The sequence below is a fragment of the Myxocyprinus asiaticus genome, chromosome 27 (assembly GCF_019703515.2).
Source record: "Myxocyprinus asiaticus isolate MX2 ecotype Aquarium Trade chromosome 27, UBuf_Myxa_2, whole genome shotgun sequence".
Taxonomy (NCBI): domain Eukaryota; kingdom Metazoa; phylum Chordata; class Actinopteri; order Cypriniformes; family Catostomidae; genus Myxocyprinus; species Myxocyprinus asiaticus.
This window is the reverse complement of record NC_059370.1, coordinates 33,595,558-33,607,383: the sequence shown is the minus strand read 5'-3', so window position 1 is coordinate 33,607,383 and position 11,826 is coordinate 33,595,558. Positions and strand designations below refer to the sequence as shown.

Here is an 11,826-nt window from a genome sequence, read left to right as displayed (position 1 = left end):
TTTATACAAAATATGCTGTAACACCTTTATAGTGATTGTATGATCTATATGTATCAACCGTTTGCTATTAACCGTTATCAATTAAAAATTTGTTTTGGATTTCCATTTGCTTTCTGTTAAACATTAAAATAATGGAAATGTAAATTGTATATATCAAGATTGAGGTTTTCATTTAAAAAAAAATAAAAAATACTGCTTGGAAAAAAAAAATGGCCTCCTTTCATTGAAAGGGTAGTATTGCCTCCCACTGGTGTACTGAAAGTAGTAAAAATATAACAGCTTCTGTCCTTTTTTATGATCACATGTAAAGACAAACACGTTATTTTGTGATGCAACCAACAGGCATGACAAAATAGGTCCTCAAAGTTATGTAAAAAAGTATAATAAAGAGGAGAAAATGTCATGAAAAATGTAAAATTGTAATTCACCACAAAGCATCAAATCTAGGCTTCTCTTAACACAGTATTTCAAAAGAATATGTTAAACTGGTCAATATATTAATGTGATCACATGTAAGAAAAATTAATACTGAGATTCTAGTTACTAAACACTGAACACATTGAAACTTTTTTCCCCCAGACATGAATCCTTTTCATTTTTACCTTCTGTTTATGTATTGTGATCATAAATTGGCAGGCAAACAGAGCATCTGGAATCTTTATTTTGACATCTGGCCACTCAAACAATCACAAGTAGACAGAGATGCAGTGTATTTTTTTAAGTGTTTTGATTTGGCAAATCAACAACATGAACAAAGTAAACAGGTACATTTCAGCATATTTATATTTTCCAAAATATATACACTACCAGTCAGTTTTTCACATTTTAGAATAATAGTAAAGTCATTAAAACTATGGAATAACATAAATGGAACTATGGGAATTATGTTGTGACTAAACAAAATCCAAAATAAATCAAAACTGTGTTATATTTTAGCATCTTCAAAGTAGTCACCCTTCGCCTAGAATTTGCAGACATGTATTCTTGACATTTTCTCAACCAACTTCTTGATATATATTTACCAACCAGCTCCCTGGGATGCTTTTTAAACAGTATTGAAGGAGTTCCCATCTATGATGGGCACTTATTAGTTGCTTTTCTTTATTATTCGGTCCAAGTCATCAATTTCAAAAACTTTTTTTAAATTAAATTTTAGTTTTATAATGAAATAAATTCATATGGTGGCACAATTATATTTTTGTCTCCAAAACTAATTTCAAACATTTAAGCATACGCCTTCAGATCAAAAGATTTTTAAGATTATGAGAAACATTTCAGTCAAGTGTTTCAAAACTTTTGACCGGTAGTGTATATATGAACCTGGTAGATTCTCTTCATGGTGCTCAGCTGAACAGATTTATCAAAATCCTTCCAGTGGTCCCAAAGTCATTTATCTGATGTGTCATGTACAGTCCAATGGGGTAGTCTCACTTCATAGTCTGCAAAGCAGCACAATTCTGACCTATTAAAACAAGTTTCAAAAAATTAAACGAGTCGCAAAACGCTCATATGGCATACTCTTTTATGGTTATATAAATATTGAAATGTATTCACTAAAGCATAGAGTGAGAGGATGGACTTTATAAAAAACAAGATGCAAGAGTTCAGACTGCAAATATAAACCTAACCCATGCACTCAAGATTTTAGCTGGCTCTTACTTGTCCCGTTGGTCCAAGTAGTCAAGGGCTTAGATTCCAGGGGGGATGGGGGGGTAACCCCCCCAATAATCAAAACAAGTACAACATCCCCCCTTCACACTGTAACCCCCAATATTCAAGCCAAATCTACGCCCTTGCAAGTAGTACTTGTGGTTTTGTACTCTATACTGACCCCCATTGTCCTGGATACTGGAAGTTTGTTTATTAAGCGCTGCCGCTTTACACCGAAGATGTTTGTCTATCTTCTGTTTTGTTACTTTTAGTCTGTGTTTTATCCATCTTATAGTACACACCTCCCTATTATGGACATTCATTGATTTAATCCAAAATAATTTTCTTGCATTGTTGCGCACTGGACTGTAATGGTGCAGCTCTCTGCCGGGCTGAACATCGCCGTGTTCGTGAGTGGCGTTTGATTTCGCGCCATTCATCCGTGATCCACCGCACCATGAGAGCTGCAGGATGTAGCAGTTTGTTTCATGACTCCCTTTTGTTTGGACATTTAATCTTAACTTGCACTCATTCTGTTTGGACTGTCTGTTGGATCACAATCCTGCTGATACCATCACTCTGGACTATACTGTTGACTCGGACTGGCTGTTTTTGTAGTAATTATATTTTGTTTGTTGTTATATTGTTTGGTTTGCTTGTTTTGTTTACATGTACTTTACGTTTGAGCACTGGCTGAAAGCTCTATTTAAAGTAAACCTGTTATTATTATTGTCATATTAGTGTTAGTAACTCAGTAAATTACATGACACAGTATCATGTGCTTTCAACATGGCAGCGCCCATGAGGGGGCGACCCGCTATATGTGAAATTAAACAGCTTTTATTTCACTACTGATATGACTGGAGATGTCCTCTCATGCAAGTATACATCATTTTCAACATATTTCTAAAAAATGCTATTCATGTCTTTAATTGCAAAACTTTTTTAATACAATCTTCAGAGTCACTGCATTTAAATAGACCGGCTCTGGTAACAAGATCCATATCCATGCTTATTAAGGTATTAGTGTATGGAAAAGCAGAATCCGCACTGATTTGTGGAAGATTAACAGGAGGATGAAAACTGATAATGAAACCTTATTTTACACTTTAAAAAAAAAGTTGGACTGACAAGTAAATCCTGTCTGATCATAAGACAGAAAACAAAGACTTTTTTCAATGTATGAGTATGAAGTAACTCAAATGTCATACACTTTGACATACTGTGATTCCAAATATTTAATTGGTGGATAATTCTTTACCAGCTAGACTAGTCACACCCAACTGTTAAGTACTCTTTATGATAAAGAGGTCCCTCAGCCCGTATTTTAATTTACTGTAAATTAAAGATTTATTAAATATGAGTACGCTGACCACTCTACGCTTTTTCTGTGGGATCAAACATACTTAATGATTAATCAAAAGTATTAATTTATTTCTGAAACAACTACTTTGCTCACCTTCATGTATAATTTTTCATTTTGGACCAATGTAGGTAACTGTTTTCCCAGTCTTTTTCAGTGTTTCCAGAAGAACATCGGTGTCTTTGTCTGACTCAATGAAGACCTTCTTGTTGGGGAGATCAATGTCAAATTTGACATCTGTTGAGGAACACATTGTAAAGACACAGGTTATTCTGTCATAATTTAATTCACCCTCAGGCCATCCCAGATGTTTATGAATTTATTTCTTCTGCAGAACACAAACAAAGATTTTTAGAAGAATATCTCAGCTTTGTAGTTCCCTACAATGCAAGTAAATGGTGACCAAAACTTTGAAGCTTCAAAAAACACATAAAGGCAGCATAAAATTAATCCATAATTCTCCAAGTAACATTCTTCTTCTTCTTTTTTTTTTTTTTTTTTTTTTTTTTTTTTTGCAGATTCACATTCTCCGTGCATATCGCCAACTACTGGTTGTAGCTGTTAAAAGGTGGAGATGTAATTAAAAAAAAGGACTTAAATATTGATCTGTTTCTCATCCACACCAATCATATAACTTCTGAAGGCATGGATTAAACCACTGGAGTCATAAGGATTACTTCTATGCTGCCTATATGTGCTTTTTGTAGCCTTAACGTTCTGGCCACCATACACCTGCACTGTAGGGAATTACAGAGCTGAGATATTCTTCTAAAAATCTTAATTTGTGTTCTGCAGAAGACAGAATGTCAAACACATCTGAGGGTGTGAGGGTGAGTAAATAATGAGAGAATTTTCATTTTGGGTTAACTGTCCCTTTAAATCTGAACTGACGTCCTTTTCATAGAATTTATGTACAAATGTACATCTAAAATTATTTTTGACGTTGTTATTAAATTAAAGAGTTGAACTTAAAAAAGAATACGTTTATGTCGTCTGAAAGGTTTAACTAGTTTGAAGAGGTTAACATACACAGGTAAGTTCAAAGGTCTTGCAGGGGCGAACTGTTTGAAAATCCAAACTTTTTAAAAACCTACCCAGTTTTTTAAGAACTCGAGTGACTGCACCAGAACATCCTTCACATGTCATATCAACAAAAAACTCGTGAGTCTGTCAAGAAAAATAAAAACATCAAAACATTCAATTTCAAGACATCATACAAGCTAGCTGCAAAGCTAAGTAGCCGAATAAATAGATAGTCCTACATAAAAAGTGACAAAAGATGAAATATGGCAGTAAAAAATCTTCGTGTGTTCAATTTCATGATTAAATATGAAATTACCGTCATGATCGGTCAGATAGTCGCTGCAAGCGCAATTCTTCAGACTCGCTTTTGATGAGACTGAGCTTCACTTATAGAGTCATATGACACACTGTCACCAGTTAAGGGCTCATTACTAAATTACCAACATTTCCTGACACAGAGTTCAATGTAATCAAGTTAAAAGTTCATAAAAGCCGTATTTATCACAAAATATTGAGTATATTCAATGCTATTTGTCATTTCGGGTTTATTATGTCACGTGTCAATAGGCCACTTCTCGAGAAATTCACTATCGTTACAAACGCACATGACCCAGAGTTTTTACATGATCCCTTCTACTGGCTTAGACGCCTTTGATTCATACCTTTGAGGTTTCCAGTCCGCGTTTAAGAAATAAAATATAATAAGACATTATAATTTTTGTGGAACGTTGAAGGGTTACATCACTATAAAAGCGCTCTCGCAACAGGTAGGGGTTCACAGAAAAGGGCGTGGACGGAATTTACAAGTGAAAAGCCTTGGTTTTTGAAATAGAACCACCACATAAACATGAGTTAGGGCTTTTATTTTTTGCAGTAGTGAAATCAGCTGACCAAACCCGGTGTTCGTGGCCACGTGACAGCATGCAGGAGGACGCAAGAAAGCGAATAACATACAGGCTGACTGTAGTTTGAGATGTGAGGAAGACTGTCGGGTTACCTGCTATATTTTGTGCTGTCACAGCATGTCCGGTTTCCGATATGGACTTTATGAGGTTTATATAGTTGGTGTTTGCTTTTCAGGAGCTGTTGTTGTGCTATCGGTGAGTCCAACTGTCAGTTATGGATCACTGTTGTATATTAGCTTCTAAACGGGTACAGGATCTTACAGTAGGAAGTGTATACAAATTATGACATACTTAAAAGCATATTGTCTTGATCGATTCAAAGCAGACAGGAAATACACTGTAAGATTTAGGTGCTAAGATTTAAAACTTTCAGTCTGTATGAGACTTCTGTACTACATTTACCCTGGTAATCTTACCATTTGTTAGAACTTTCACTGAGCTTTGCATGTTAATGCCAATGACAGCTCAGAAATCCTGAACTGGTCAAGTTGTTGCAAATAAAGACAAACAGTAGGTGCTTTAGAGATAACATACAGGATTCTAACTGCATTAGAGGGCATGCCTAATGTATTAAGGTTTTACTGGTTGTATTGTTCTAAAGATCCACAAATAATGGCTATAGGTTATTCTCTTTTTTTTATTTTTATTTTTTATTTTTTTATCATGACATATTTTAGGTCTAAACCTGTCTATTAAATGTATACAGTCTCGGATGTTCATGCTCACAAAACGTAAAAAAAAAAAAAAAAAAAAAAGTCTTCAAGTACCTTAAATTTATCAACAATTGTGAGATGGTGCAGCTACGTTATTATGCATAATCTCGGCTAAGTCTGTTTGCTGATGCTTAAACAAGGTCTGATACAAGTTGTTTGGAATCACTTCCGACAGAAACAACTGATTTATTTTACACTCTTCAATATAAATGTCCTATACATGCATAATAATACAAATGACTGCTGTCAGTGATGCACTAGTTCATTTGAGCTGCTGTATTAAAGTGTCTGATATAACTAATGTTGATTGCATAGTCTCATGTCACCTTAACATTTGGCATGGGCCAATAACTCTTCATTTGTCTGTGATCACAGTGCCTGCAGCATCACCACAAGCTTTTGATCAGGGAAGCTTTTGATCAGTGAAACTATCAGTGGCAAATTACACCCCACCAAAGCAGCCATGACCTCTGGTATCAACTATCAGGATGGTAAACCAATTTCCTTTGCATTATGGAAAAAAATAATAATGTTTGTGACTACTTTGTTTTATTGGTTAAGCTTAAAATATTATATATATATATATATATATATATATATATATATATATATATATATATATATATATACTGTGTGTATGTATATTTAAAATATAATTTGTAATTATGAAAATAAATTAAGGCATTAATAAAAGAAACAAAAGGTAAGAAGATTTAGCACTTAGTATTGTCTCTAAGCAAGTGTTTGTAATTTTTATGTCTCTAAGCAAGTATAAATAAATTGTATTCAATGTTTGAGATTGTGTTCGTGCTGTATTTGTGTTGGTCACAGGCCCAGAGTTTTCCAGAAGAGATGAGAGTCCTGCTGAGGATGAGCCTATCCATTCACCTAATTCCCCACGGCAGACAGAATATGAGCGAATTGGAGGAAGAACAGGATCCTCGTAAGTGCTGTTTCTTTAAATCGGCGGTTCTCAATTGGTGGGTTGCCACCCAAAAATGGGTCACAGGTCTGTTCTGATAGAGTCACAGACAGCAGGGAAAAACCATGCTAAATACAGCTTAAAAAACAAAATGTATCATGTAATCATGCATATTTAGGATCCCAGAATAAATTGGCTTTTCTTTATTTTTTATTTTTTTGACTTTCTTTTCCAATCAATCCAATCAAACTGGTATTTTGGCTCAAATTCATCTGTCACTTGGTAAAAGCTAGCTTATTAAGTACATGCCACCGTGGACAGATAGTGTGGCATACCTTCATCCTCAATAACCATAAAATTACAACTACATTAAATATGATTCTTTTACAGTAAGTACAACAATGTTTGTGTTTTGCATAGCGAATAGGTAATGTTATAATATGAATGTCAGTATTTAATTTTATGGACGTTTTTGTTTACTTTTGACCAATAAACAAGTTTGATTCTGTTTTGGGTCAGCACTTGATGACCTGTGTGAAATCTGGGTCAAGAAGCACACCTTTAAATGATCTATTAAGACTTTTATGTTAATGAACTTCTGTTGTTTTGTGGTAAAGAATATATTGTGTGTTAATATAAATTTTTGCTTCTACAGTTTTTTTCAGACCTTAATTCATTTACTGAAAGGAAATATTGGTACTGGACTGCTCGGCTTGCCTCTTGCTGTCAGGAATGCAGGACTACTGGTAGGACATGAAAATCAGTTTAGTTTAATCGTATTTGGAGATAAATGGCCATGATGATGACTGTTACTCTGTTTTATTTTTGAATGTCTTGTGTTCTTGTTGCCTTTCATAAGAACAATGCTTTAAATTCAAAATTTATTGCACAAAGGCATGTATTTGGCATTGCATTATAGTAGCAGTTTTTGCTATGTTCTTGTCTGTACTTGATCTACTTATGTCAAAATCATTTCAGCCTTTCATTTTCGCTTCTCTCGTGTTTCTCATAAGAGTTGTGATATTTAAGAACTCATCAGATCTACCACACCTTGTGTGTTTTTTAAAGACACAAAAAATGCATACAGCCAGTGTCAAATATTAACTTTCCATAAAGGGGCAATAATTGCCAACTGGATTTGATTTTCACTGGCATTTTTTACAACTGTGAGGATTTTTTTTAAAACATATAAAAAATATACTGTATCATCCATTTAATAAAATTCTTATTCATCAATTTCAATGTATTAACATAAGTTCTCAATTTGGATAGTTGGATTGAGAATAAATTACCCATAAAATGAAATAAACATCAAATCATATTTTATGTGATCATTTGTATAACTAGGCTTCAAATACAGTAGTAACAACTACAGTATATCAGATGTTATAAATAAAAAATAATAGCAGGGGCATATTTTGTCCCCAAATTTCACATTTCAGGAGCATTTTTTTTTTTACTTCGTGGCATTTTTGCCCAGAGCCCTTCTTAATTTCTTACCCTGTGTGCAGTTACTGTAAACTGTTAGAGAACAGCTTGAGTCTTCAAGGGTTGTGGTTTCTTTCCCTCTGTCTGTGTCTGGTTGTGTGTGAGTAGCCATTTTAAAACTTGCACATACAGGACATATGTTTGTGAACCAGGTAGAGAAAACTATAGCCAGTGTGCAAAATTACCCCTCGCAAAGAACAAGTTAATAATTCACTTTGGCCAGTTAGTGGCCATTTGGCTGGTCCATTGTTTGGGAATTTCACAACAATGCATGTTTAAATCATATTAAATAATTTAAGATTTGTTATAATAAATTTTCATTACAAAACATTCACAGAGGAAACAAAAAATGAGAGAGAGCTTTCTTTAAAAAAATCAATCATAACATTTATTTTGAAAGGTGTTGGATCTTTATACATATAGGGATATTTCTTTTATAGAGAAATGCCTGTGCAAAACTGCAAGCAACAGATTGCTTTCTTCAACTTTTCTTTGCATGTATGACACACTCCGCTACATCATTAAGCCATGCTTGTGTAATGGCACTGCTAAGTCCAAAGAGGATGCTTACAGAAGCTGGGATAAAATCTTGTATAATCAGGCCAAAAACACACTGACTAAGGAAATTAAAGTGGTTAGATCTTCAACAGATCACTGGAGCAGTGTGAAGTTCCCTGCTGCTTCAAACACTCCACTATCATCCCTGTCCCAAAGAAACCCAAGATCAAAGGACTTAATGACTACAGACCCGTCGCTCTGACGTCTGTGGTCATGAAGTCATTTGTGAGACTGGTGTTGGCCCTCCTGGAGGACATCACTGGACCCTTTCTATATCCCCTTCTATTTGCTTATAGAGCAAACAGGTCTGTGGATGATACAGTCAACATGGGATTGTATCATATCCTGCAACATCTGGACAGACCAGGGACATATGCAAGGATCCTTTTTGTGGACTTCAGTTCAGCTTTCAACACCATCATCTCAGCTGTCTTATGGAATAAATTAACCCAGCTCTGTGTTCCCATGTCTATCTGTCAGTGGATGACCAGCTTTCTGACAGACAGGCAGCAGCTAGTGAGACTGGGGGAATTCACTTCCAGCACATGTATGATCAGCACTGGTGCCCCCCAGGGATGTGTGCACTCCCCACTACTCTTCTCCCTGTATACCAATGACTGCACCTCCAAGGACCCCTCTGTCAAGCTCTTGAAGTTTGCAGATGACACTACTGTCATCGGCCTCATCCAAGATGATGATGAGTCTGCATACAGAAGGGAGGTTGAACAGCTGGCTCACTGGTGCAGTCATAACAACCTGGAGCTCAACATGCTCAAAACAGTGGAGATGATTATGGACTTTAGGAGGAACACCCCAACATGGACCCCGCTAACCATTCTAAATAGCATTGTGGCAGCAGTGGAGTCATTCAGGATCCTGTGCACTACCATCTCACAGGACCTGAAGTGGGAGACCCACATTGACTCCATTGTGAAAAAGGCTTAGCAGAGGTTGTACTTCCTTTGCCAGTTGAGGAAGGTCAACCTGCCACAGGTGCTGCTAATCCAGTTCTACTTAGCAGTCATTGAGTCTGTCCTCTGCACTTCAAAAACTGTCTTGTTTGGTTCAGCTACGAAATCGGACATCAGAAGACTACAAAGGACAGTTTGGTCTGCTGAGTGGATTATTGGTTGCCCCTTGCCCTCCCTTCAAGAACTGTACACTTCCAGAGTGAGGAAAAGGGTAAAATCACTCTGGACCCCACTCACCCAGACCACTACCTGTTTGAACTGTTGCCTTCTGGCCGACGCTACAGAGCACTGAGCACCAAAACTGTCAGGCACTAGAACAGTTTTTTCCCTCAGGCTATCCATCTCATGAACAGTTAAAACTATACTATAATTATGTGCAACACACATCCTAGTCAATTATATTATTTAACATATCCTACCTCTTCTGCATTATATTCCCTTGCACTGTATATAACAGATTTGTATTTGTACATATTATATGTATATTTTTGTCTTATTGTGTATTTCTATATATACTTATTTCTATTCAATCTTTACTTTTATTAAAAAAAAAGTTTTTTTATTATCTCTGTCTTGTTGTTTTATTGTTTGTGCACTGGAAGCTTCTGTCACCAAGAAAAATTCCTTGTATGTGGAAGCATACTTTGCAATAAAGCTCATTCTGATTCTGATTCTTCTGAGTCATGTTTTCAGCCTCTGAAGACTACTGAAACCTCTTTCAGCTCCAACTGAGGACACAGGAACAACAAGAAGCAACTGAGTCTTCGCTAAGTCCCGCCTTCAATGTGATTCTGACCAATACTGTCTTAGCAACTGTTGCCCTGCCACCACTACTCTGACATAGATCGTATCATTTAACTGACTTGAATCTTCGAGTCTCGTTCAGCAAAATGAACAAATCTTTATTCAAGTCATTTCGTTCATTTCATTCATTTAAGCAGAATTAAATTAAAATATTACATTTTCAATAGCCAAATCCCCCCCAACACGTCTACTTACGCAAACTTTGATTATAGTCCCAATAAGGAAAAACTGATAATGCAGCCAATGACAAATGATGAGAAACAGAAATGATTGGTTCACCTCTGGAATTGTCAGTGTAGTTCGTTCTTTTGTCACGTGACAGCCATATGTGCAGTGACAAAAGAACGAACGACTCGGACCAGATGACTCGAGAGGTGAAATAACCATTTCTGTTTCCTGTATGAGCAATGCATAGCGTATACGGCTGTCACGTGACAAAAGAACGAACGACTCGGACCAAAAGAGTCGAGAGGTGAACTAATCATTTCTGTTTCCTGTACAGCGCCTATGCGGTTTTCACGTAACAAACGAACGGAGGTTATGCAATGCACGTGCGCAAAATGAACGAATCACTCTCTGAGACTACTCGTTCTTCTGAGTCGCAAAATGTTCAAGATGAACGAATCGTTCATGAACGACCCATCACTACTCTGACACGCGTTTGCTATTTTCCAATGACAGCCTATGGAAGTAGTGTGCTTGAGTACTTTTAAGTGGGATTTTATCAAAATAATACAGAAAATGTAAAACACGTTGTTACCGGGTCATTTATAATAGTGACACGAGTTACCCGGAGAGGATGCCCAAAGTGTTTTTCTTTCTTTTTTATTTATTTTTTAATAATCTTTAAATAAATCTGGAGAAGAGCATTATTTGGATTAAACTATGTCAGCCCTCGTTCCCAAATGAACATATAACATCTACAATGACACCTACATTTGCTCCAAGGTAAATTAAAGCGAATAACTGAACGTTAATTAATTTATGTATTGATTCAAGTCATAGTAAAAGTGATAGTAAATAAACAGTTCACAGCATCAAAATGAGTTTGTTATGAGACGTTATAAACAGCTCTGTTCACTTACACTAATGTTAGTAGATGTGTAATTGCTATTAAATGAAGTTTTTCTCTTTTCAAGTGACTGTAATAATCGTTCACCTTGATTTTGATTCACAGTCGGCACAGTTTTTAATCAAATTACTGTGTAATTTAACAATTTATTTTACAAAAAACTTAATACTTAAAAAACTTAAAAACATAAATATGCATTTCAATGTCACTCTTCATACCAGCCCACGTTAAAATATTATCCATTCCTTTTATGAGAATATTTAGCCAAAAACCGCAGTGTTCTGCAGAGCTTGTCAGAGCGAGCAACCGTAACTAAGGGGGTCGGAGCTTAGCGAAGGGTCAATTTGACAAGTGTTT

The 11,826-nt window shown here is 35.9% G+C and overlaps 2 protein-coding genes across 2 annotated transcripts in view; one reads left to right on the top strand and one right to left on the bottom strand.

Annotated features, from left to right (window-relative positions):
- Positions 1-643: 643 nt before the first annotated feature.
- atox1 (antioxidant 1 copper chaperone) lies at positions 644-4,483 on the bottom strand. Its single transcript, XM_051658325.1, has 4 exons — positions 4,353-4,483; positions 4,108-4,180; positions 3,110-3,250; positions 644-1,462 (listed from the first exon to the last, which is right to left on the bottom strand). Exons 1-3 carry the CDS (start codon positions 4,356-4,358, stop codon positions 3,126-3,128), a joined length of 204 nt encoding a protein of 67 aa, XP_051514285.1. The 5' UTR covers positions 4,359-4,483; the 3' UTR covers positions 644-1,462; positions 3,110-3,125.
- Positions 4,484-4,652: 169 nt separating this feature from the next.
- The window catches only part of LOC127417994 (proton-coupled amino acid transporter 1-like), a 55,685-nt gene continuing 48,511 nt past the window's right edge, over positions 4,653-11,826 (top strand). The window contains exons 1-5 of the mRNA XM_051658298.1: positions 4,653-4,803; positions 4,911-5,136; positions 6,030-6,145; positions 6,486-6,597; positions 7,232-7,322. Coding sequence (XP_051514258.1) covers positions 6,118-6,145; positions 6,486-6,597; positions 7,232-7,322 — 231 coding nt within the window. The 5' untranslated portion in view covers positions 4,653-4,803; positions 4,911-5,136; positions 6,030-6,117. The remainder of the gene's footprint in view (positions 4,804-4,910; positions 5,137-6,029; positions 6,146-6,485; positions 6,598-7,231; positions 7,323-11,826) is intronic.

Bases quoted from the DNA above. Each gene is read 5' to 3' on its own strand.
- atox1 (XM_051658325.1), bottom strand. The intron at 3,251-4,107 runs GTAGGTTTTTAA...GTTCCTCAACAG, and splicing joins TCGAGTTCTTAAAAAACTGG to ATGTCAAATTTGACATTGAT.